Source organism: Salminus brasiliensis, chromosome 21 (genome assembly GCF_030463535.1).
Source record: "Salminus brasiliensis chromosome 21, fSalBra1.hap2, whole genome shotgun sequence".
Taxonomy (NCBI): domain Eukaryota; kingdom Metazoa; phylum Chordata; class Actinopteri; order Characiformes; family Bryconidae; genus Salminus; species Salminus brasiliensis.
Window position 1 is genome coordinate 13,079,953 of NC_132898.1, and position 22,670 is coordinate 13,102,622.

A 22,670-nucleotide genomic window follows, 5' to 3' on the forward strand; every position below is an offset into this window, starting at 1 on the left:
TTACACCAGTGTGTTTTTGGCCTGGTTACAATGTAGGCAAATGGAATGAAATACTACAGATGGAGGATTTCATTTTCAGATGGAAAAAAAAAAAAACATTTGTTTAGCACCAGAGGAATCCAGCAGTTAGCAGTTTTAGTTATATATTGTGGCATAAAACTGGATGTAATTATTAATAAATTAAATATTATTTTTTACTGTTTTAATTATTTAATTAAAACATTAAGTTCAACTGTTGTTTTATTGGAAAATCATGGTGACAGTAAAAGGTATTAACCACATTTGATGCATTCTACCTGCAAAACGTGTATTGGAATGACACCTGTTAGTCTGAATATGTAAAACTAAGGTAAACTGTAATGTACTGGTAGTAATTTCATATGTAATTTAAGGTAAATAGCATAGATAGGTGTAGTATCCAAACGTTTAATAGGTGTACTCTAAATGTACTATTCCCTTCCCAGCCTATAGCTCATATATGTTAAGTATGGGGTGTATTTGTTTTTACTTTCTGGACATGACATTTTCCTCTCTACTAACTACTTGGGATTTGAGTTATTTCAAGGTTTATGATGTTGTAGTTTGAGTCATGGACCAAAACAAGAACAAAAACAAGGATAGGCTCTGCAAACTGCTGAGGCGACTTTTATTAACACTGCTCAAAACACAATGCACAACTCAGTTATGACAATATAAGCATGCAGAACGACCAATTTGGCAAAGCATCACTTGAACTCATTGTTCGTTGTCATAAATAGGACCAAAATCAAGGATTTCAGCGAAGAACCACCTCCAAATTCAGTTGTTCTTTGGTTCCAAACCACTAAATTGTCTTATTTGACTTCTTAGTACCAGTGTTTGTCCCATTTCAATGTCCCTTATTGGTCCTGCGAGCAGGACCACTGTCAACAAACTGCATTTGTTAAATGACTAGACTAAGACGGGAGAACTTTAAAGGACCTCCCCGTTCTAACTGATTATTACTCCTAACTTTTTAGGTTGAGCCTTGAGAGCCAGTAACATCGAACAAATGATCAAGCTGGTACCATAACATTATCAACCCCATGCAGTTTTAAAGCGTAGATGACTCATTTCTGCCTACCAATGGATCGTTAAAAGAAACTGGGGAGCATGCCTTTTTTTTTTACAGCACAAATAAATAAAAAACACTCATATAAAAATAATCTCTCGCAAAATATATTCTGTTAAACTGTGTCAGCACAGGGACGACTCGTCCGGGATACCGTATTTGCCTACGGTGTTCAAAAGCACTAGTTTCAACAACAGGCATTATACAGTTTCCAAGTTGTAGCCTAGAAATTACCAGACGACTAGCAGCAAAGAGAAAGGTATAATATTTTTTATAGCAATAACAGTATCAGTGACCTCAGCGTTCAGTATCAGTAGCATGTGGAGGCATCTCCTGATTGCAGGCTATCTCGTTCCAAAATGAATTAATCGTTGCTTTGGCTTTTCGGCCAGCTGGATAGACACAGGCCGAGGCAGAGCCGTCTGCGAGCTTGCGAGCAGGAGGTTATATGTCAATTAAGGTTACTTGCGGGTTGTTCATCAAATGGATTTGGGTCACTATTATTTGTACCGTAGTAATCAGTGAACAACGTTGGTCCAAACGTAATTGATCTACTGTTAGGAACAGCAGTCCATTTCTTGCAGTATTTGAGTTGGTCACATTTAAGTCAAGTTCATTCATTTTAACAGGAGCTAGCCTTCAAGAGGGACGCAGATTTCCAGTGTATAATTTTTTTGTATAAATATATATGCATTGTGCTGAGAGCTGAGGTGGAAGACAAAACACAGTGAAACTGAAGTCTGTGGTAGACAACTTAACGGTGCAAACACTTTGTCAGACCCCACAGAATGTTTAGCACAAGTAATCGCACCAACGACATGATGCACAATGTGTTTCGTGTATGCCGGTACTGTAAAAACTACACTCAGTACATTAGTCAAAAAGCACAAAGTCGTGGGATCGAATGTGAGAGCTGGTTACAATGTTTGCTTCTAACGCAATTAAAAAAATATTTAATGGTGAAAACAGACCATAATCAGTAGTTTTATTATTAAATAAATTAATATTAGCCTTTCTTTCTCTAAATAAAAAGTTAAATATCACCGTCAATATCCACATACAGTATACTTTCATAAAGTCCATCAGAAGAAACAAACAAACCAAAAGAAAACGTCCAGTTCAGAATTATGTTTGCCAAGGTTGTCCATTCACTAAGCAGCTTATAGAGAAGGCTGTCGAGCAAAATAGGCCAAGGCCACCACCCACCAACTTTCTCATTGTCCACAGAACAGCCTCTCTCCGACTTTCTTGCAACGTCGCTCAGAATGCGCAAGGTGTCCACTGGTACCAAGACCCAAGATCGGCTTCAATCTCCTTTCCTCCGGCCATGCTCCAGGCAATATAGCGAGATCCTGGCCTACAATAGAGACCCAAGAATTCACCTTGTGCAAACGGTTCTCCTTTTTCTAAAAGCCGTGGATCAACATCGCCCAGTGCGCAATGGGATGTAACCCTGCTGATGTAATGACTCTGACATTCCCAGACCCTCTGGACTCAACACTTGCATGATACGTATGCATGAGCAAAGAACCTATACTCATTTGCATGTGTACACCTCTGTCCTCTCGCTGCAGGTGTTGCATTTGACATAGCAGCACCACAGGAACTTGCAGTTGCACTGCCAAACCCGCGAGTACTGGTGCGTGTTGTAGCCGCGGCCACAGCACATCAAATCGCAGCTGTTCGCTTGGTGGGCTGTCTTGTTGCAGATCCTCCCCTGCGTACCCATGCTGCCAGATACGGGGTCAGCTTCACAATAGTTGGGCGACTTCTCGATGTAAACCAAGTCGGTGTCCATGGGCTTGCGGTAGGAATAGGGCTTTTTGATCTTCAGGAAAGTGGGTCGTTTGTTCCGGCTTGCTCGCACAGGTTCCACGTGGACCGCCTGGTAGTACTTGTCCTTGAGGATGTAGCCTAGCTGACGGAACTTTGGCAGAGTTGTCCAACAAGTCTTGGTGGTGCAGGAGCCAGAGACGCCATGACACTTGCACTCCAATCGCATGTTCTTCTCAAGGATCTGAAGAGGAAAAGAAAACAAAAAACATCCGTTTAGCACCAGAGGGATCCAGCAGTTAGCAGTTTTAGTTATATATTGTGGCATAAAACTGGATGAAATTATTAATAAATTAAGTACGATTTTTTTACTGTTTTAATTATTTAATTAAGTTAAACTGTTGTTTTATTGGAAAATCATGGTGACAGTAAAAGGTATTTACCACATTTGATACATTCTGCCTGCAAAACGTATTGGAATGACACCTGTTAGTCTGAATAAGTAAAACTAAGGTAAACTGTGATGTACTGGTAGTAATTTCATATTTAATGCACGGGAAATAACATAGATAGGTGTGGTATCCAAAAGTTTAATAGGTGTACTGTAAATGTACTGTTCCTTTCTCAGCCTATAGCCAATATATGTATATAAGTTAAGCTACAAAAAACAGCCTATTTTGAATTCTCCATTATTGTGATGTCTCCAAAACCAACCTATTCAGCCTACAGCAGTTTAGCCCCGTCCACTCATGTTTAAAGTTATTAGAAGTGTTTCAGTCTAGACTGCATTTTAAATGACATGCAATACAGGGCAGCCTAATGCTAGGCATAGGCTAGAGGGGTATAAAGCCCTAGCACTGAGCCAGTGGAACAAGCTGTTCTCTGGAATGATGGACCCAATACTTTTGGGATAAGTTGGTGTTATCAACCTCTTGTCGCTGAATGCTCACAGCAACGCTCCTTCAAAATCTAGTACAAAGCCTTTCTCTGGACAGTAGAGAGTTCCTTTAACAAAAGCAGAATAAACTCTTTTTAATTCACCTTTATTTTGGAGGAAACGATGAATGAGCAGGTGTCTCGATACTTTTGTCCATATGTTGTACTTTAACCATGCCACAGTGATGCTCAAAATCGCCATTATATTTCTTCACAAATATCATGAGAGGAAATTTTTATACCGTCCCATCCCCTCAGGGATTTTACTGTCCCTGGTTTTCATTCAGAGGTATATAATTTTAGTCTAAGATAATTACGAGAGTAAGTGCTTTGATGATTCATTGGTTGATCCAGTTAGTCTATCTGGTGACAGCTTGATGCCTTGAGTGAGTCAATACAAACATCATTTGCAAAGCTGAGGAGGAAATATATAGGGAAAAGGTTGTGTGTGCTAGTTCTTGTACTTCTGTAAGTTCTACAGGAAAGTCGGCACTCAGGTAAAGCAACAGGCTTTAACCAGACACCAGTTCTTGAACAGAAGCAGTCTTGACTGTGCAGAAAAGGGCTGTTGGAATCGCACATTTCTCCCCGGTGGCGTTTGTGCCTACAGTCGTGGTTTTGGAACATATTTGAAGAATAGTTAAACAGGTTGAGACAAAGGTTTTTTAAAACATTCCTATTCAAGAATGCGAGGATTGTTAAACTCGCTGTGCCAGAGCCTGATCCGCCTCATGCCTGCGTGCCTGCCGAGCAGGGCTGGAAAACAGCCCGCGTGTCGACAGGTTCCCCCCGTCGACTTTTAGGAAGCTTTTTCATTTGTGTACAAAACACCTGACACAAATTGTTTCACCGAGCCGAGTTATGAGAGGTTGTCCGTAGGAGTCTTCTTCCCTTGTAGAAGCAGCCGGGTGGAATCAGGGATGGGTATGATATAAACAAACAGCGCCTGAATGATGATCGCTGACTTCTACAACAGTCAGCCTTGTGTGTAGTGTACACACATAAAGCTCTGGAGTCAGGTTTCAGGTGCCTGTGAGCTTTCCCTCTCGTTCCGACTACTCTGCGAGACTGAGACGAGGAGGTGAGTCCGACGGGTGAGGGCGGTGAAGAGGAGGGCTGAACGATGTATTATTTGTTCGCTGATATCACGGTAGTGGCTTTCACACTGATATCGCAGAAGTGCAGATATACTTGATGTCACATTGGTAAAAATAATGCAGGCTAATCTTTAACCATGTGGCATCAAGGATTCACTAATGTGATTTAAATATATTGGAAGTTACATCAGAATTGCATTCTGGGATTTCTGAGGTAAAATAATAACAGAAATATGTTCCATACCCATTGCTGCTAAACCATTTACACCAAATAAATAGTTCATTATGTTCCTTTTACACAGGATTTATATATGTCTAACAGCAGGTATGCAAGCTATTACCTGATACAGATAAAGTCCATGTATACATACTGTGGACTTTTACAGCTTGTGTATTAGTTTATAGCTTCAAAATATACAACTAAATAAAGACACTGTCGTTTTAGAGGTCAAATAAGTCCAACTGGCATGCTACATGCTGCCAATGCAGTTAGCAAATTCCCTATTTAAAAATGCATAAACACAATGCATCGGACACCCAGGAGAACTTCCTTCGACCACTTCGGTGCCAGGACAGAAAAAAGCCTGGACGCTTGTCTTCAAGGAATCTCTTTGAATTTCTTCTGAAATCAAGGACATAAAAAAGTCCTGCTTTTGTTGGAGTAACTGTCTCTACTGTCCCGGGATAAAGACTTTCTACTAGATTTTGGAGCACTGCTCCTCCCCCACACACACACACCTCAACTCCAACTCCCCAACAACAAATATAAATAACAATAAGTTGATATTTATTTGCTCCAGAGAGTCCTATTCTATTGGCAGTACTTCTTTACAGGCACTAGACAAGCTGTGTATGTGTGTGTGTGCATTTGCACATCTGTGTCAGCAATGGGTGCATTCAGATTGCATCACATGACCAATCTGAACGGCGGTCTTCCTCTAAGAAGCTGCGCACAAATCTTTAAATCAAACAGTGAATTCTGGGTATTCCACGGCCGCTAGGGTACATCGTTTGTACACTACTTATAGCGGTGCATTGTGGGATCGTTATAGTGATCTGAAAAGTCAGCAAATCGTTTGTTCGGACACCACTACTAAATGGCGGAACCTCAAATTAAGTAGTGCACTATATAGTGAATAAGGCACAGTTTTGGACACAGCTAGAGTGTAATCTAGAGTGAAATCTGCATCACCTGGCCCTTCCTAACGATGCTTGATAACAACCCTAAGCACTAAGAAGCTAATGAAGATCTGAGACCTTAAGAGAGCTCAAATAGCTTTGGGTGCCCAAATATTTGCATGCTCCTCCTTTCCTTTTTTTCCACTTCAAGACCAATAAAAATGTTGAAAAGACCTTTGATCTTTACCTTTATTTTCCTTTTTGGAGATCGGTTCAACCTCTACTCACTTAACTATTCACAGTACCAGACGATTTGACACTTGTGCAGCACTTTCCACTAAATTTGTAGACTATCAGTAGGCGAAGGTGGCGGGCAAGGGGTGTACAGAGCATACAGATTAGTGAGAATGCAATAATGAAAACGCTGAGAAAACTCACTTTAAGAAGGATTAGGACAACAGCAAAGAAAGAGATACTGTTTAGATATGGAAGGATCTGTTAATGATCGCCATCACTCAGTAGCTTCTCCGAGGCAGCATAAGCTTTGGTGCGGTTGGCAAATGCTCCCTCTCTGTTTCTCCACAATGTAATGATGCTGCTTTTCCCCTCTGTGGGTGGGAGAAGCCTCACCTAGCGTTTTAATTATTATTCCATCCTCCCTCTCTGCCTCTCAGACTTTGTGGAGTCTCCTTGGCAATTGTCTGCTCTCCCTGGGATGCATATCAGGCTTAGTGTGGTCATGCCACTGATTCCTGATAAACAGCGCGTTCAAGGAAAGTGCACTGAAGTCAAATCCGCACGCCTGAGACAATCCTTCTGACAACCCGCATGAGGTATGAGACTACAATGAGGAGATGCCATCGTGTTGACGAATGAAAACCGTACTTAAATCATATTCATCTGTCACATTCATTTTTGGATTAGCTGCCGTTTGACTCTCAAAACAAAGATACCATTGTTAAAGTTATGACTACTTTAAAAACTGTTCAAAACTGGAGACTGTGAGATGTTTTTTTTTTTTCCCTCAGAGATTAGTTCCAACCCCACAATGTGATTGAGAAACATACTGGGAGTCTAATATTTACAGAAAGCATTTTAAAGTCTCTTTAATAATCACTTCGACACATCCCCCTCTAACCTAGCAGTGGTAGCTGGCATTTAGACTCTTTCATAAACTACACAGACTACATGGACAAAAGTATTGAGTCACCTGCTTATTCACTGTTTCTTCCGAAACCAAGGATATCAAAAAAAAAAAAAAAAAAAGTTTATCCTGCTTCTGTTGAGTAACTGTCTCTTAAAGGCTTAGAAAAGCATTAAGGAGGTCAGGACATTTGGGGTAGCACCTCATCCCCAACACCCCAACTAATCCCACAAAGATTGGATAGAGCTCCTTCATTGCAGAGAACCTAGTTCCACTGCTCTACGGCTCAATGTTGGGGGGCTTTATACCAATACCAATAGGTTCATGTGTAGTATCTGCTCCAGAGAATGCTATTTTATGGGCAATATTTCTCTACAGAGACTAGATAAGCTATGTGTGTGTACATTTGCACATCTGTGTCAGCAATGGGTGCAACTTAAAGTAGCTGAATGCATTCATTAGAAAGGGTGTCCACAAACATATGAACATGTATTGTATTATCAAAAAGGATCGTGACAATTCATATTTTTTATTTGCAGTACAAGTCATGTGCTTTCAGAAGGGGGTGTTCCTAGTACGCAAGACTCTTTGTCATTTAGATTAAGTAACAGCAGTAAATCAGCAGGAGCTCACTAATGCCCAACACAAGTACCGCCAGGGGTAGATCCAGTAAGAGTAAAATAAATTTCTCTGACAAACTAATATGTTGGCATGTCGTACGCTGAGGAGAAAATATCATGTGTAGACTCTGATTTCTCATTAGCATCTTGTAGAATTTAACTGTAGTTATACACATAACTGTAACTTTAGAAGCATGACAATACCCTGTCTCTTGTTGTGTTGATGGAGGAGTGTGGCAGCGTTTTCTGAGATTTTGATGCTTTAAAAATAATTCATAATTCATGTGTATTAAGGGTGGGGGAACATTTTAGTCTTAGATGCATCTAGATGTGGATATAGACAATTCTAAATCGATTCACAACTGTCAAAAATCGATTTTTTAAATGTTAATTAATAACATAATGTTGACGGAATGCAAAAGGCGTAACTCAGAAGTAAAGGAAGTGCAGCGCCAGACAGTCTGCGTTGTGCTTATAACAGAGACTCAAGATAAATCATGAGCAGGGATAGCAACCGGCACCCTCTGCATTAAAAGCTAGCGTATGGAGGCACTTTGGCACTAACTACTATTGAGCAAGCGATGCCAGAGCTTCCACCCAACTCGGAAATGGCTAAGCGAATTACAAACTCCATCACAACATTATATTGCCAAGGACTTGTGTCCACATTCAGTCATTAGGAGGCGAGATACAGCAATGTTCTGTCTCGAAGATATTTTACTGACACAGCAATCCCCAAACTCAACAATGAGATCTAAAGCAAAGTCATCACTGAGGAAAACAGGTGGGATACCTGTATCATGATGCATGGATATCCCCTGCCACAGAATAGCCAGATGAATCATAATTAAATTGAATGGTGAGGGTGCCTAAAGATTACAACCCAGAGATTACCATGTGTATGTAGTGTGAATCAATATGTGGTCAATATCCTCAACACACCCATTTGATGTTCATACAACAGTTTCATGAATCAGACTCACACTCCACACTTTGTTTTTGGCTCGTTTGGCAATAGTTGTGGTTAAGCTACGAAGGACTATGAAGGACCTGGATTATTCATGTACACTGTCTAGTCTCTATAGCCCTGTGCTTAATAGTTGTATAGTTGTTGTATACTGTATAGAACAGTTTTGTGCAGTGTTTGTATAGTTTATGTGCTCTGTGTTTCCTGTATCTACTGTCTGTTTCTGCTGCTGTTGACTGCTGTGCTATGTTTAATATTGCACTGTGTCCTGCAGGAACACACCTGTAGTAAAAAGGAAAGGCAATAAAGTTGACTTTGACTAATAAAACTTCTGGTATAACTGCAGTAATATTATACCTTAAGGTACTGGAATTACTGCGCTAATGCACTCAGCCTACATGCATTTGACCGCAGCACTTCTTGTAGTGTAAAAGTGCAAAAGTAAACCTCAAATGCTGCCAGTTTCCGAGTCCAGGGTTACGACCCCATTGAACCAAATGATTTGATGATCTGTCCAGAGTGCTGAAACAGTCTACAGTCGAACTTAAGTGACCGTCCCAAAGTGATGATAAACCATACACATGACAAGCTAGCAATATTCAAGCTTTTCAAAACATAGGGTTAAGTAAAAGTTAATATTACTATGCAGTAAATTATAGTCAGCTTCCTGACTACGTCTGGGAAATGGCAAAAAACAAAACCATCTAAATGTCAACAGTCTGCTCCCATTAAAACAAAATACAGGACGAGGCCTACAGTCTCAGAGAGTTTCCAGAGGATAACCCTAGAACACCTCCTTTTGTAACATTCAGTGACATCTCTCAGTATGAGCAACCTAGTAAATACCTCAAGAAAACCCAAGGCAAGAAACATTAGACGTTTTGCTATCTCTTGGAACAGGAGTGAGGAGATTTAGTGATTACTCAGATTGACGCACATCTGTGCCCTTCCACCTAAAAGCCTTCACTGTTATTTCATTACAGAGGCCCTTTTTAAATCGGACTTTATCAGCACAGCCGTGCTGGGAATATCAATCACGACACCAAGGTTGCACATATCGCTACTTCCTACCATTGTTAACCCATCACGCCGAGAGCCGTATGAAGGAGGTTGTGTCAAAAGAGTGCACTCCAAAGACAAAGTTAACACGAGATTGGACAAAACAGGATATCTGTCAAAGTAATTAGAAATGCAGAGGGATTACAGCAATTCCACTATCTTGTTTGGCCCAAGGGAACACGGGCAGCATTTCAGGTCCTAGTTCCTCAAGCACTTCTCTTTTCACCTGGTTTGGAATTAAATATGGGAAAAGCGTATAGTGTATAATAAAAAAATATTATTCAGTTAATCCTATAAAGTAAAGAATTGACTGTAAAGAATTGATGTAAATTTACAGCAGACACCCTACAGTAAATACAGCAGGTTGTGGTAAAAAAGAAATGGCCACCTAACAGAGTTAAGACTTAATAGCGCCCCTTTGACAAATCCTTTTGTGGCACCTAAAAGTCTTTCAGTTCATGTAGTTGGATTTTGTCCCCCTACTTTTCCTCTAGATCTTAGATATACTTGGGCTGTCTTGCATACCCAGCTTGCTTAAAGTCTTTTCACAAATGTTGTGTCAATTGTAGAAGCCATCCACTATTCAGATTTTGACAGGTTTGATATTTGCATCTGGGATTTGCTTGTATTTTGCAGAATCCATTCTTCCCTCCACCCATTCAGTACTGCCAATGCCACAGGTGGCAATACAACCCCAAAACATGATAGATCCGCCACCATGCTCCACAGTCGGCAATGTATTCAGATGCTTGGTAGCAAACTTCTGACTTTGCCTTTGGGTCGAGGTTACAGTTCCGGTTTCCTTCTTGTGACTCCATGAAGATTGTGTTTATGTAAGCAACTCTGCTCAGTGGAACAGAGCTATGCTATGGGGGCTTGAATTTGCCTCTCTTACCAGCATACAAGCATATCAGTCTTCTAAACCTCCTGCCATTTTTAAAAACGCGTTTACTACTTCTGAATGATGAAAAGATACTAAATGTGTAATTTGGCCAAGGGCACCCCATCATCTATATGCCACTAAACATATTACTGAGTATCACTTACATTTTGATGCCACACAGACCCATTCAGAAAAAAAAAAACATTCAGAAAAATCCATTTACAAGATGGTCTTCATGATAAAGAAGAAACTTTTTGTCAAGCACTTACATGGTTCTTTCAGTTGTCCTGGATCTATTTATGACTGTTGCCTTAACTACAAAATCCCTTGATTAACTCTTTTGAAGGATGTACTATCAATTATTCATAATACTGGTCTGGAAACTGCTTTGGAAACCTTCTCCAGATATGCATACCTTACGTCCCACTTCGTTGTTGTGGAGGTTCATGAGAGTCCTGGCATTCTGCTTGATCTCTCGGGCATCCACGAATACCTTGGAGAAGCTGAGGCCGTAGCGGATGTCGGCAGAGCAGCCGCCCCACTTCCAGCCTTCATCCTGGTTATAAAAACCTTGTTTCTCCTTATCGCAGCCGCAGCCGCTCAGCGTGCCCTGTGTGCAGGCGGCCGTGATGGCATGGGCGACCCCCGCAGAGATGATGGCGTAGGTAAAAGCAGCCTCCTTACTCCCTGCAAGAAAGAGAACATGCCCAAATGTTAGTGGACACCCCTTCTAACAAATGCTTGTCTAGTCCCTGTAAAGAAGTACTGCCAAGAAAATAGGACTCCCAGGAGCAGACATAACCCTGTTGGCTCTGTGCCTAAAGCCAGGCGAGGGCTAGAGGGGTATAAAGCCCTCCAGCATTGAGCTGAGGAGCAGTGGAACAGTGTTTTCTGGAATGATGGAGCTCCATCCAATCTTTTTGGGATGAGTTGAGGAGTTGGCAATGAGGTGGGCTGGAGCTTTTCCTAGACAGCAGAGATAGTTACTCCAACAAAAGCAGATTTTCTCTTGATTTCAGAAGAAACAATGAACGAGCAGACGTCCCAATACTTTTGTCCATATAGTGTATGTAAAGCCCCCAGTGCAAGACAAAAAGCTACAAGGTACAATTAATCCCTCAATGCAGGAAGGCTTATTACAAACTAAGGTGTATTATTTAGTAACTACAGGGACTTCTTTATAAACTGATGGGGCTATTCTTTTGTAATAGATGTTTGTAATAACACTTTCAGCCCAATATGCATAAAAGAATATTATATACATACAATATACACCAATTTTATTATAATATAATTCAAATTAATATTAATATTATGCATTATTATTATTATTATTATTTATCAGACAAAATTACATGTACAATTTCAGAAAAAGTCAGTTCTAATAATAATATTCTTACAACCATGTCAAAATTTGAAAATAGATATTTTGCCTAGATATGAGATGATTACGCTTGCCAAGATATCATTCCGGTGAAAACAGATAAGAGCAACACGATCGAATGATAATCAAGTGAATGAGAAGGGCCTTGAAGACTGCAAGAGATTCTTCAAGATGAATGGAAGTAGGTAGCTTATTCTGTCAAGAAGGAATCACATACAAGACGTAGGACTGCAATGTGCAGTATAGCTGTTGGATATTGTGCTGATGATATGGTAAAAAGTACAGTTTCTATGTACTGTTTTTTGGACGAGCATAGACTCTCCACTGTCTTTACAGTGCTTTGGCAAAGTGCCTATTGCATAAACTCCTTGTATGATGATGATTAGAATACGACATGCAGCCCTGGGCTCAAGTGTTATGGAGTGAGAACGTTAGCAATCAGGATCCACTGTTCTTGGGCCATATTAAGCCCACATACATACCTGACATAGCTTGACGCTCAACAGCAATAACAAAAACGCGCGAGCCGTGCCAAGAAGTGTCCATTTATCATGCGTTCTTTTGCGCTGATGAATGGCATGGCCCCTGTTAGATGGGGTTGGATGCTGTGGACGACAAGCAGGCTCGCTGAAAATAGTCTAATATAGAGATGACAGGATTGGAGATAATGCTGTAAGCGCATGCTAACAATGGTACGATAACGGACGGCAGCCACACCGACAATCCTTGTCTTTATTTGACACGAAATAATCGTCCTTCGCTTGTCAGGAGGAGGAAACATTAGGACAAATAACTGTCTGATTGCACTCAGAAGACCATTCCAGCAAAGGAAGGAATGGAATGGCCCGTCTCTTCAAGGAGCACAATAGACGAGGGTTTATTTAAGAGACAATAGAGTGTAAGAGATAGGGGGCACACGGTATGTTTAGACTTGAGTCTGGCCACTGTCCCAGCTTCCGTCAGAAGAAGGGATCCACCCGAGCGGAGGTGAGTCCCCCGGGCATGCAGAACAGCCCCTGGCCAGAAAGACTCTGATAATTGATTGCCACTGTTAAGTAGGGCACTTCCAGGTTAAGAGCATGATTCACTCAGGTAGATGCAGATGAGGCAGAGAAGAAACAGTGGTGCAAAGCTTAGAACCTTAAAGCGCAATCCAAAAGGCTTACGCTAACCCTATGTGGCAATGCATGGTGATTAGTTGTGCTCCCCAGGCTAGAAAGGTTTGCTCCTTAAACTGTTAAGCAGGGCACTTCCAGGTTAAGAGGGCAGAGCTTACGACCTTCTGTCAAACCAACATTAACCATACAAGGCAGTGTTCCAATATTACAGGGAAATTCCTAAGATGGTTCAACATTTCTGTATAATTCAATAGTTACGATGTAGACAACGTCATTCAGAGTCATTTGGTGTGAAATGCTCTACTCATAAGAAACTCACCGAGTCAGAATTGTTCACAGGGGTGGTGATAGAAACCAGAGACCTAACGAGGTCTTAATGCTTCTAAAAGATGCCTCACATAGATATTGGTCATGGTTTTGGTTACGATGTCTGAAGACCAAGACATTTTTTTAGGACAGTTTTGATGCAATATTGTAGCCTAAAATGCGTTTTAATAAAGATTCATCACTGTTTAACCTATTTATCATCAACTTTACATATAAAAACACTAAGAAAACATGTGTAGGTTCACTGGGTATTTTGGATTGTAAATTAAGTGTCTATACACCGATCAGCCATAACCATTAGTACCACCTGTCTAATATTGTGTAAGTCCCCCTCGTGCCGCCACAACAGACCTGACCATTTAAGACATGGATTCCATCTGTCACCAAGACATTAGCACCAGATCTTTACAAGTTTTGTAAGTTGTGAGGTGGGGCCCCAATGGATCGCATCAATAAGCTCTAGGTACCCATGACCCTGGTGCCAGGTTCACTGTTTGACTTTCTTGGACCACTTTTAGTAGGTGCTGACCAGTGCATACCAGAAAACCCCTGCAAGACCTGCCTGACGTTTTTTAGCCATCACAGCTTGGTTCTTTTGAAAGTTGCTCAGATTCTTAAGTTTATTTTTCCTGCTTATAACACATAATCACTAGTAAGACTAGTACTAATGTTATGGCTGATTGGTGTATGTGTGCTGTAGACATCAAAAACATTGGTTTCTATCACCACCACCGTATGTTTCTCTACACTTTAGCATCTCACATTAAAAAACTCACTTATGACTTTGCTTTTTTCTCAACCTCCCAACATTTTAGACAATGCCTAACTGATTTCACTATGCTATAGACGCTCTTTCTGTAGCCTTTACCCTGCTTGATAAAATTAATTTTATATAAAGTGTTAATATTGATACTTTCTTCCACTAAAAAGAGTTAAACTTATGACTGTTGACTGGTCATCTGTGGAAAGACACACAGATACAACAAAATGGATATTACGCTTTCCAACCAATCCGATTGTGTGACTGACACTACTTGTGAACCTACTTGTGTAAAGCTCAATAGACTAAACTTCACATAGTACTTTGCATAAATCTCTAATTGTTTAGAGCCATTTATCTCTGCAATCCATTTTAATTTGTTTTAGCTTAAAAATATTAGATTATTAGAATAAATGCAATTAAAATAATACAGAAAAAGTAAGACGAATGTCTTGTTATCAAAAAAGAAAGTCAGAGGAACAAAGGCTTGGTTCCAGATTTATTCTCGATGCCCCTAGCCACTGCATACAGAATATTTGTTCAGATACACCTGATTTAACCTAAAGCCCTGATTAGCTAAACCAGGTATTACATAATACCTACAAAAGAAATGGGCTTCCTGAAAGACAGGTTTGGAAATCGTTAAACGAACACATTGACATGTAGCGCTGAGCAGTATGACGATATTTTTGTATTGTGATCAATTTTGTTATCATGATGCACGTTGTGAAGCATATTAAGGATATTGTTAGTGCTTAATAAACACTGAAGTGCAGCACAAGTTGAATAAAAATCACTGTACTCAGTATGAGAGAGTATCTGAATAGTAGTTTTTAAGAATCTATTTAACAATACTGATGTATTTTGCCTATAATTACATGTGTTTTGTGAAAAATGGCTTTAAATATTGTGATATAGTATTTTCACCATATCGCCCAGCCCTATTGACGTGCATAAAATTATAAATGAAAGGTATTTGTATTAATGTTATTTGTATTTATTCTAACACTGTAATTGTTTTTTTGAGCAAAGCAATGCTCATGCTAATTTTCTCAGTTGGCTAAGACTTTGGCCACAAAACTGTATGTACTTTTTCCTGTAAATGGTACTAAATAAAACTGCAAAATTAAGTTCCATTCAAGATTTTATACATTTTAAATCCCGCCTAAAGTACTTGCTGTGCAAGAGGAAGCCGTTTCAGTCCAAACGAACAGATCTAGTTTAAACACAAGTGTGCGCAAGCACGGAATTCTTGGAAAACTCCTTAGCAAAGAGAAAGCTGTCAAGGTTGTAAGATGTATTGATCAGTGCAGAGTTACATGAGCCATCGCGGAAATGTACAGCTCATCGTCTGGATTAATGAATCATCACCTATTGACTCTCCTAGGAATCATTTACACACCTTAAACTAAGAAAAAAAAACATCTGAGAGCTTTACGAAGACTGGCTGTTTCAATTTGTATGCCTCTCTGCAGCAAAGCACAAAGTACATACCAAAGGAACTGATACGAGTTAAAGTGGACAAAGCCAAAGGCTCTGAATGGGTCGCGGATGATATGTTGGGTACAAACTGGTTAAGCTGTCAACAAGTACAGCATGACTTTTCAGTACTTTCTCAGAGTTTTCTCGGGGCCTCTTCACTAACACATTGGTATGTGTTGACCTGCGGTTGATAAACATCTTGGAGCAGCGCCCATGCAATTTACGAAAGGCCAGTTTGGGGCATCAATTATACGGAGATTTTTATGAGTTGCTTGGGCTTAATGCCAAGAAAGAAAAGATGCATTCGTCAGAAAGGTTAGCGAAGAGCGACGACTTCACCAAAAGGCAGAAGCCTTGTCCACAAGGACAGGGCAGAATGGACTTTTTTTTATATAAAGTAATCATTTAGACTGTGTTTACTTAAATAAAGATATTCCGAACACAAACACGACTGATAAGAACACCATAAAACATGTGTGTTATGACATGAAGTTCGTTATTTTTCCAGAACCTGAATCAGTGGCTTAGAATGATTCTGCGCGAGATGTCCCTTGCCAAAAACTGTAAATGCAAGAGGTTAATTTATAAACCTCACACAATGTGCTTGTCTGGACTTGAGACAATGCTGGTGGGGGGAAAACTATTTTTTGAGCACGCCGGAGGGCGCAGAAGTGAGAGCAAAAATGAGGGGGAGGAAATGGAGTTGGGATTCCACAAAAAAAAAAAAAAATACCCACGCAAAATTAAACAAATGTGGCTTATGCCTTTAATATTTTGTATATCTATTCATATTATACATTCCTTCACTTCTCAGCTTTACCAATGTATATGTCTAAGAACTGGGGAAATTTACAATGGCAGACAGAAGTTCAGGGACCCTCTGCTCATAAATGCCTGTACCTGTAAATAGCTATATAAGTAAAAGATGTCCTGAAACACACATGAAGGTAAAGATGAAACATTGCTGTAATGTTTTAAGCAACATTTTATTTTCAACATTTACTGTTTAAAAATAACAAAGAAGGAAAAGGGTCTAAAGCTAAATGTTGGCACCCTGTGTTATTAGTACTTACTAACACCCACTTTGTTAAGTATCAGAGTTTATGTAGCCAGACTTCTGGATTTCGGACCATCTTTCCTTGCAAAAGACTTCTAGTTCTGTGAGAGTCATGAGCCATCTTGCATGTACTGCTCTTTTGAGGGCTAGCCACAGATCTATTACTGATGCTTTAGTTTGGCAGAGCCAATGGCAAAACCTACAGCTTCTCTTGCATCTCTTAAGGTAGTCTATTGTGGATTTTAAGGTATGTTTAGAAACATTTTCCTGCTGTAGAACCCTTCAGCTTTTTTAAACAGATGGTGTGATATGTGCTTCCAGAATTATTAGCTGATATTTCATAGAATCCATTCTTCTTTCTACCAGTGAGATGTTTGCTGTCCCACTGGATGCAAAACAAACCCAAAGCATGATCAAGCCACACCATTTTACCTTTTATTCCTCAAAACACACCTTTATGTTCTATTTGATCTCAATCCGTCTATGGGAGCTTTTTGCATAATGCATCGGGCTTGTTGAGAAGTTAACATCTGACACTGATGATTTTGTGATGATGACTCTTCCATGAAGGTCATATTTGTGCAGGTATCGCAGCACAGTAGAACACCACTCCACAGTCTGCTAAATCTTCCTAAAGGCCTTGCGGTCAAAAAGGGGTTTTCAAGCAATTCTACCAGCAGTTCAATCATTTTTTTGGTCCCGTTCCTGTTAACTTCCATTTCTTTATTTTACCACAAACAGAGGACATGGCTACCTGAAAACACTGGCTCAACCTCTTATAGCCTTTTCAAGCTCTTTGAGCATGACATATTTTACTTTTCAGAGCATTAGGCAGCTGCTTAGAGAAGCTTATGGCTGCTGATTTTTGCCGACAGGGTTTAAGAAGTTTTTATTAAAGTGTTAAGTATTTATAACACTTAAAAGGTTTCATAATACAAACTTTCCTAAGCATGACTGTAAACAAACCATAGCCCTAACAAGCTAATTAAGGTCAGATATCTCAAACTTTTTGGGGTGCCTAAACTTTTAAACATTTCCTTGTTCACTCTAAAATGATTAAGCATTATAACACATTAATCCTCCTTAAAATGCCAAAGAGAATGTTTCAAAGTACTGTTGGCCAGTTCCATAGGACCATTCATCAAGAACATGATACACCACACAATGTCAAGAGTGGATGCCATTTCAAAAAAAAAAAAAAAAAAGAAAAGAAAAGAAAAAGAAATTCAGATTTGACGCGACAGCGACGTAATGCTACAACATGCTGCTGAAAGAGGAGGAATCCTCAGTGATGATGCCAAGCCAAGAGCGTATGGTACCAGGCCCTAAGCATGAGCGAGCATTACTTCACCTCCTTCTGAACTGCGCTGCGAGGATTAGCCGCTGCTTTTCATCTCCCAGGGCTTCGCTAGGCTACTGTGTGCACGGCTGCACGTCTGGCCACTGAAACCAATCCTGTTAGAACGCTTGCCCGACCTCTTTTATCCTGACTATTCGAACCTCAGACAACGGCGGTTTGGGCAAACGCTAGTTGAGAGGGGGCTGGACCACAATGGCCGCTAAAAGGGATGGACACAAAGGTCTGTCACAGTGTGCCACTGTTCGCTATATGGTGCTTGGATGAAGAGGGTCTACAATGGAAGACTGATAGCAGCTGTGACGATATAATCAACAACCAGAACAAGCGAAGCATTTAACCCTCAGCTTGTTGCCTCGCTCTTGTAACTTAGACCACGTAAAATAGTTAAAAGACCAGTACTACATTACATAACGCAACTCCTTACATAATGCATTGGACAGTAATGTGACATGGTTAAAGATTGATCAGCATTATTTTGGATTACATGAACATCTTGATCATCAATACAGCCAAATAAATATGATCTGGGACTTTGCTTGGTCAGGAAAACACTACCTAGGCAAGAAACATGATAGAAACTTACAAACAACCCTAGTAGTTATCAATAATTCTAGTCTACTAGTTACTTTTTAAAGCCCTTGAACAGCCTTAGGCCCGGCGACAGGCTGAAAGTGTTATTACTTCTATAACCAAAGAATAGCCCCACCAGTTTGTACAAAAGTCCCTGTAGTTACTAAGTATACTGACAGTGTAATAAGCCTTGGAGTGTTCAGAATTTAACAAGTCTCACAATTAGTAACTTTATAGTAAGCCCTGAATTCAAGGGGTTAAATACGAGAGAATGCCAGAACAAGAAGGGAAAAGAGGGAAATTCTTGGGCAATGCAAGTGCTTGCAGCAAAACCTTTGCTTTTTTTCCCCCTCTCTTTTCTTTTTCACGAGGCACTTGTCTTTGATGCGGAGAGGGATAAAATACAGCTACACCTTCAGCGATGGATACAAGTCTCTACAGATCTAAGCTTTTCTCCTTTGAGTGTCGGCCGCACAATCCCTGCACTGTCTCAATCCCGCTCGAGCACAAGGTGAGAGGAGGCTGGAGAAATTATGTTAAATATGATCCGCAGGGTAAAATATGATCCATTTTTTCTGGGGGTAAACCTGAGTCATTTAAGCCCTGATATTCCCTGTGGCCATCTTCAACAGACAAACAGCCCAATAATCTGGCCCACTCTTTCCCACCAGCCAAAAAGGCTCTGAAACTAAAGCAAAGTCCTTCACATAACCATTCGTCAAAGTGTCGGAGGCTCAATAGCCCTAAAGATCCCCTAAATAGGCCCAAGTTTGCCTGAGGAAAATAAATAGTGTTAACCAGCGGAACCAAAAGTGAGGGGGGGCTGACGACCTCTCTTAATTAATTCTGTTTTGTTTATCTCGCAGTGACATATAGTGGAAATTTCTTCAAATACTGTACTATTTTGTCCTCCTCATTCATGCTCTGTGTAACTTATACTCGTGGTAAAGCGAAAAGCCCGGCTGCCAAATCATTAAAATCTCCAGATAAGACAGGATGACTAGAAAGGGACTTCTTTTCAGAGAGTGGGGTTGTTAGAGGGGCCGTAAATTTGGCCGCGTTGATACTTGTTCGGTGAAAGCAAGGCAAGCAGACTTGACGTGACATTACAGTGCTGTGCCAGAGACCAAAACTGTGAGTAAACCAAAAGCCACAAATGCTTTGACAAATCATTTCCACTTAGATATGAGCACCAGCAAAAATGCAGACTGTAACTTGAGCCAGCGAAAGGAAACCCACAACTAAAAGATGCCTTGCCTGTAATACTACTTAATCTTTTTTTAAATTTTTTTTTAGGAAAAACAGAAAACAAATTCTAGAGGGCTGGAAAAAATGTTTACATGGATTTAGATGTATAATAATAATGACGCTAGGCATCCTAATATGTAAAGTTAGAGAAAGACAATAAAATAAGAGCAACATATAAGTTCAGCTTGGAAAGTCAGGCTTAAATTTCCAGATTATATATACACTGTCAGTCATTTTCATGCACTTCAATGAAATATGAAGGGATAGATTTGTACTTTTGTGTTTTCAATTGCTAATAAATGTATTTTTACTCAAGTATGTGTGTAAAGTAATCGACCCTTTCCTAAAGTCCAGCTTAACCATTCACATTTAGTTCCAACTACCTAGTCAGCTGCTGCTTTCTTTCCGTTCTGCTGGTTCGGCTTCTGGACTGGCTCTCCTGTTGCCCACACCTCTCACTTTGAGACTTTACCATTTAAAAGACCAAAAGAGAAGAACAGTTCCTTAAAGACAAGGATCCTTTCCTGCAGTGATGCTGGATGTATCAAGTTCCACTGAAGTTCTATAGGGAGATTGTGGACCTCTTTACATCGTTATTTACCTGAGTAACTACTTTCCAGTAAGTAAGATTTCGGATTCTTGGTTAATAGCATCAGTGTTTCTGCACTGACTGACAGCATGCAAGCAGCAGCAGTCCTGCCTCAGTGGGAACAGTGAGTAATAATACTGGTAATACTGTAACATACCCACTTTCAGCTCTTTTCCAAAGACAGTTCTCTCCCCAAGCGCAGAGCAGTTCCAGCGGCCGTTCCTGAACTGGAACTGGCACTCATTGATCCCCATCTGAGCTCCTTCTCCGATCACTATGATGGCATCAGGTCTGCTCTGGCAGATAGTCCTCTGTCGAGGGGCCAGCCCAGGGATTTTATTGCAGATGATGCTCGCTCCCAGGGCCACCACAGATGAAAACCCCCTGGAAAGAAAAATTGAAATATAGAAGGATCTCATTAAAAGTGTTGTTTTGGGTTTTATTATTATTATTATTATTATTATTATTTTGCTTGCTTTCATGCATATGTGCACAAGTGCTGAAGTTATGAGGTTGTGCATCAGTTTAGGTGGATCCAGGGTGCACTGGATGCAGACTGGGTCAAAGCAATCAGAGCGCAGGTAAGCAGTTTCAGACTCCTGCGTTCATTCGTCATAATTTCGGCTAAATCAGCAGAAAAAATCATTCATGCTTAGTTTATTCCCTTTGAAAGAAAGGTGGCTTGATGCAGAAACGTGGGACCAGCAGAGATAGCTGCTGCAAATGCAATGCAATGCAACACGTGCACGAGCAGAAAATACGTATTGATAAGATGATCTTATATCATATTGCATGAATCTGCTTGATTTTTACATCCAGTGGTAAATTAGCAAGACTAAAACAAGAGCAGCTGTGATCTGCATCTTTCGTTCCTACATCAGAAAGCAAAACAAGTTGCATAAATGCATAAATGAACGCACGTTTTTAAAAGAAAGCTAATTAAACGTGGTAACTCGATTTACTCGAGCTAAATTTGCTAAAAAAAAATAAAATAAAATAAAAAAAAGCTTCTTTTTAAAAGTTAGAAGTCAGAACCAGGTGGACAGAGCCGTTTTCTCAGTCTATGTACTCACCCAATTTTCAGATAAATAATCCCCAAGCAGAGGAAGATGTGGAAAATCCAGCGGCGTGTCTTCCTGCTCATGGTGCTGTTTTTCCTTCTTCTTCTTCTTCTTCTTCTTCTTTTTGTGTTTATTAGTGTTTTATTAGCCTCGAATCTCCTTTAGCACAATCCTCCAGCATGTGGATCACTTCAGCGAAACGCACCGAGTCGTTTCCCCCCTTTTCCCCATATCTGATGTGTCAGGGCGTGTTCAGATGGAGCTCAGTCGTTCTCCAAAGGTGTCCAATTATCCGGAAAAAAAGAAGGGCTGTAAAAGACTGAAAGCCCACCAGGCAGATCAGCCACTAAAACTGTCTCTCTCTCTCTCTCTCTCTCTCTCTCTCTGTCTCTCTCTCCCCCTCAGTGGAGGTAGAACAGCAGGTACAGCTCGCTTCCGTGTAACAACACTACCTGACACTATCACTCACTATCTGTGAGAGCAAAAAAATAATAATAATTTTTTTTTTAAAATTCCAATCTAGATGGGCTCGGAACAGCCCACTGAGACTGAAACCCCTGAGCACAGGCTGGGGTCCCCTCCTCTGGGTCTTCTCCTGCTGTTGTGTCAATGCGGTGGAGTTAGGACGCTCTAATCTAGCCCAGTGGAGTGTAATCCTGGAGCCTGGAGCTTTGGCTCCCTTTACCAGCTTTTTATCTCTTTCACTGCACCCCTTTGCTCCTCCCATGAGAGAAGAAAGTTAGACTTTTTGATTCTTTCCTTTCACCCTCCTCTCTTCCCCTCCACCCCCTCCCCAGCTCTCAGAGAAAGTGCAGGAGGCATTGGCTCATCATCCTGAAGAACTCAGGCAGCGCTGATGATAACAGTATCATAACCTACAATGCTGAAAAAGTACTGAAGAGAGACACTGGGGAAAGAGGGGTACATGGATGCAGGTGTCATATACACCAAGGTTTAGGCACCCTTGATCAAATTACAAAGTACATGTTTTAAAATAACTAAAAATAATAAGTGCACATTTACAGA

At 40.5% G+C, this 22,670-nt stretch overlaps 1 protein-coding gene across 1 annotated transcript; it reads right to left on the bottom strand.

The window, feature by feature from the left end:
* Positions 1-629: 629 nt before the first annotated feature.
* wnt7aa (wingless-type MMTV integration site family, member 7Aa) lies at positions 630-22,341 on the bottom strand. The gene is made up of 4 exons (XM_072665643.1): positions 21,657-22,341; positions 20,741-20,967; positions 11,104-11,375; positions 630-3,107 (listed from the first exon to the last, which is right to left on the bottom strand). The coding sequence occupies exons 1-4, from the start codon at positions 21,725-21,727 to the stop codon at positions 2,628-2,630; spliced, it is 1,050 nt and encodes a 349-aa protein (XP_072521744.1). The 5' UTR covers positions 21,728-22,341; the 3' UTR covers positions 630-2,627.
* Between the last annotated feature and the right edge of the window lie 329 nt (positions 22,342-22,670).

Bases quoted from the DNA above. Each gene is read 5' to 3' on its own strand.
- wnt7aa (XM_072665643.1), bottom strand. From the start codon at position 21,727: ATGAGCAGGAAGACACGCCGCTGGATTTTCCACATCTTCCTCTGCTTG. The intron at 11,376-20,740 runs GTATGTTACAGT...TCTTTCTTGCAG, and splicing joins TGGAAAAGAGCTGAAAGTGG to GGAGTAAGGAGGCTGCTTTT. The intron at 3,108-11,103 runs GTATGCATATCT...TTTCCTCTTCAG, and splicing joins ACAACGAAGTGGGACGTAAG to ATCCTTGAGAAGAACATGCG.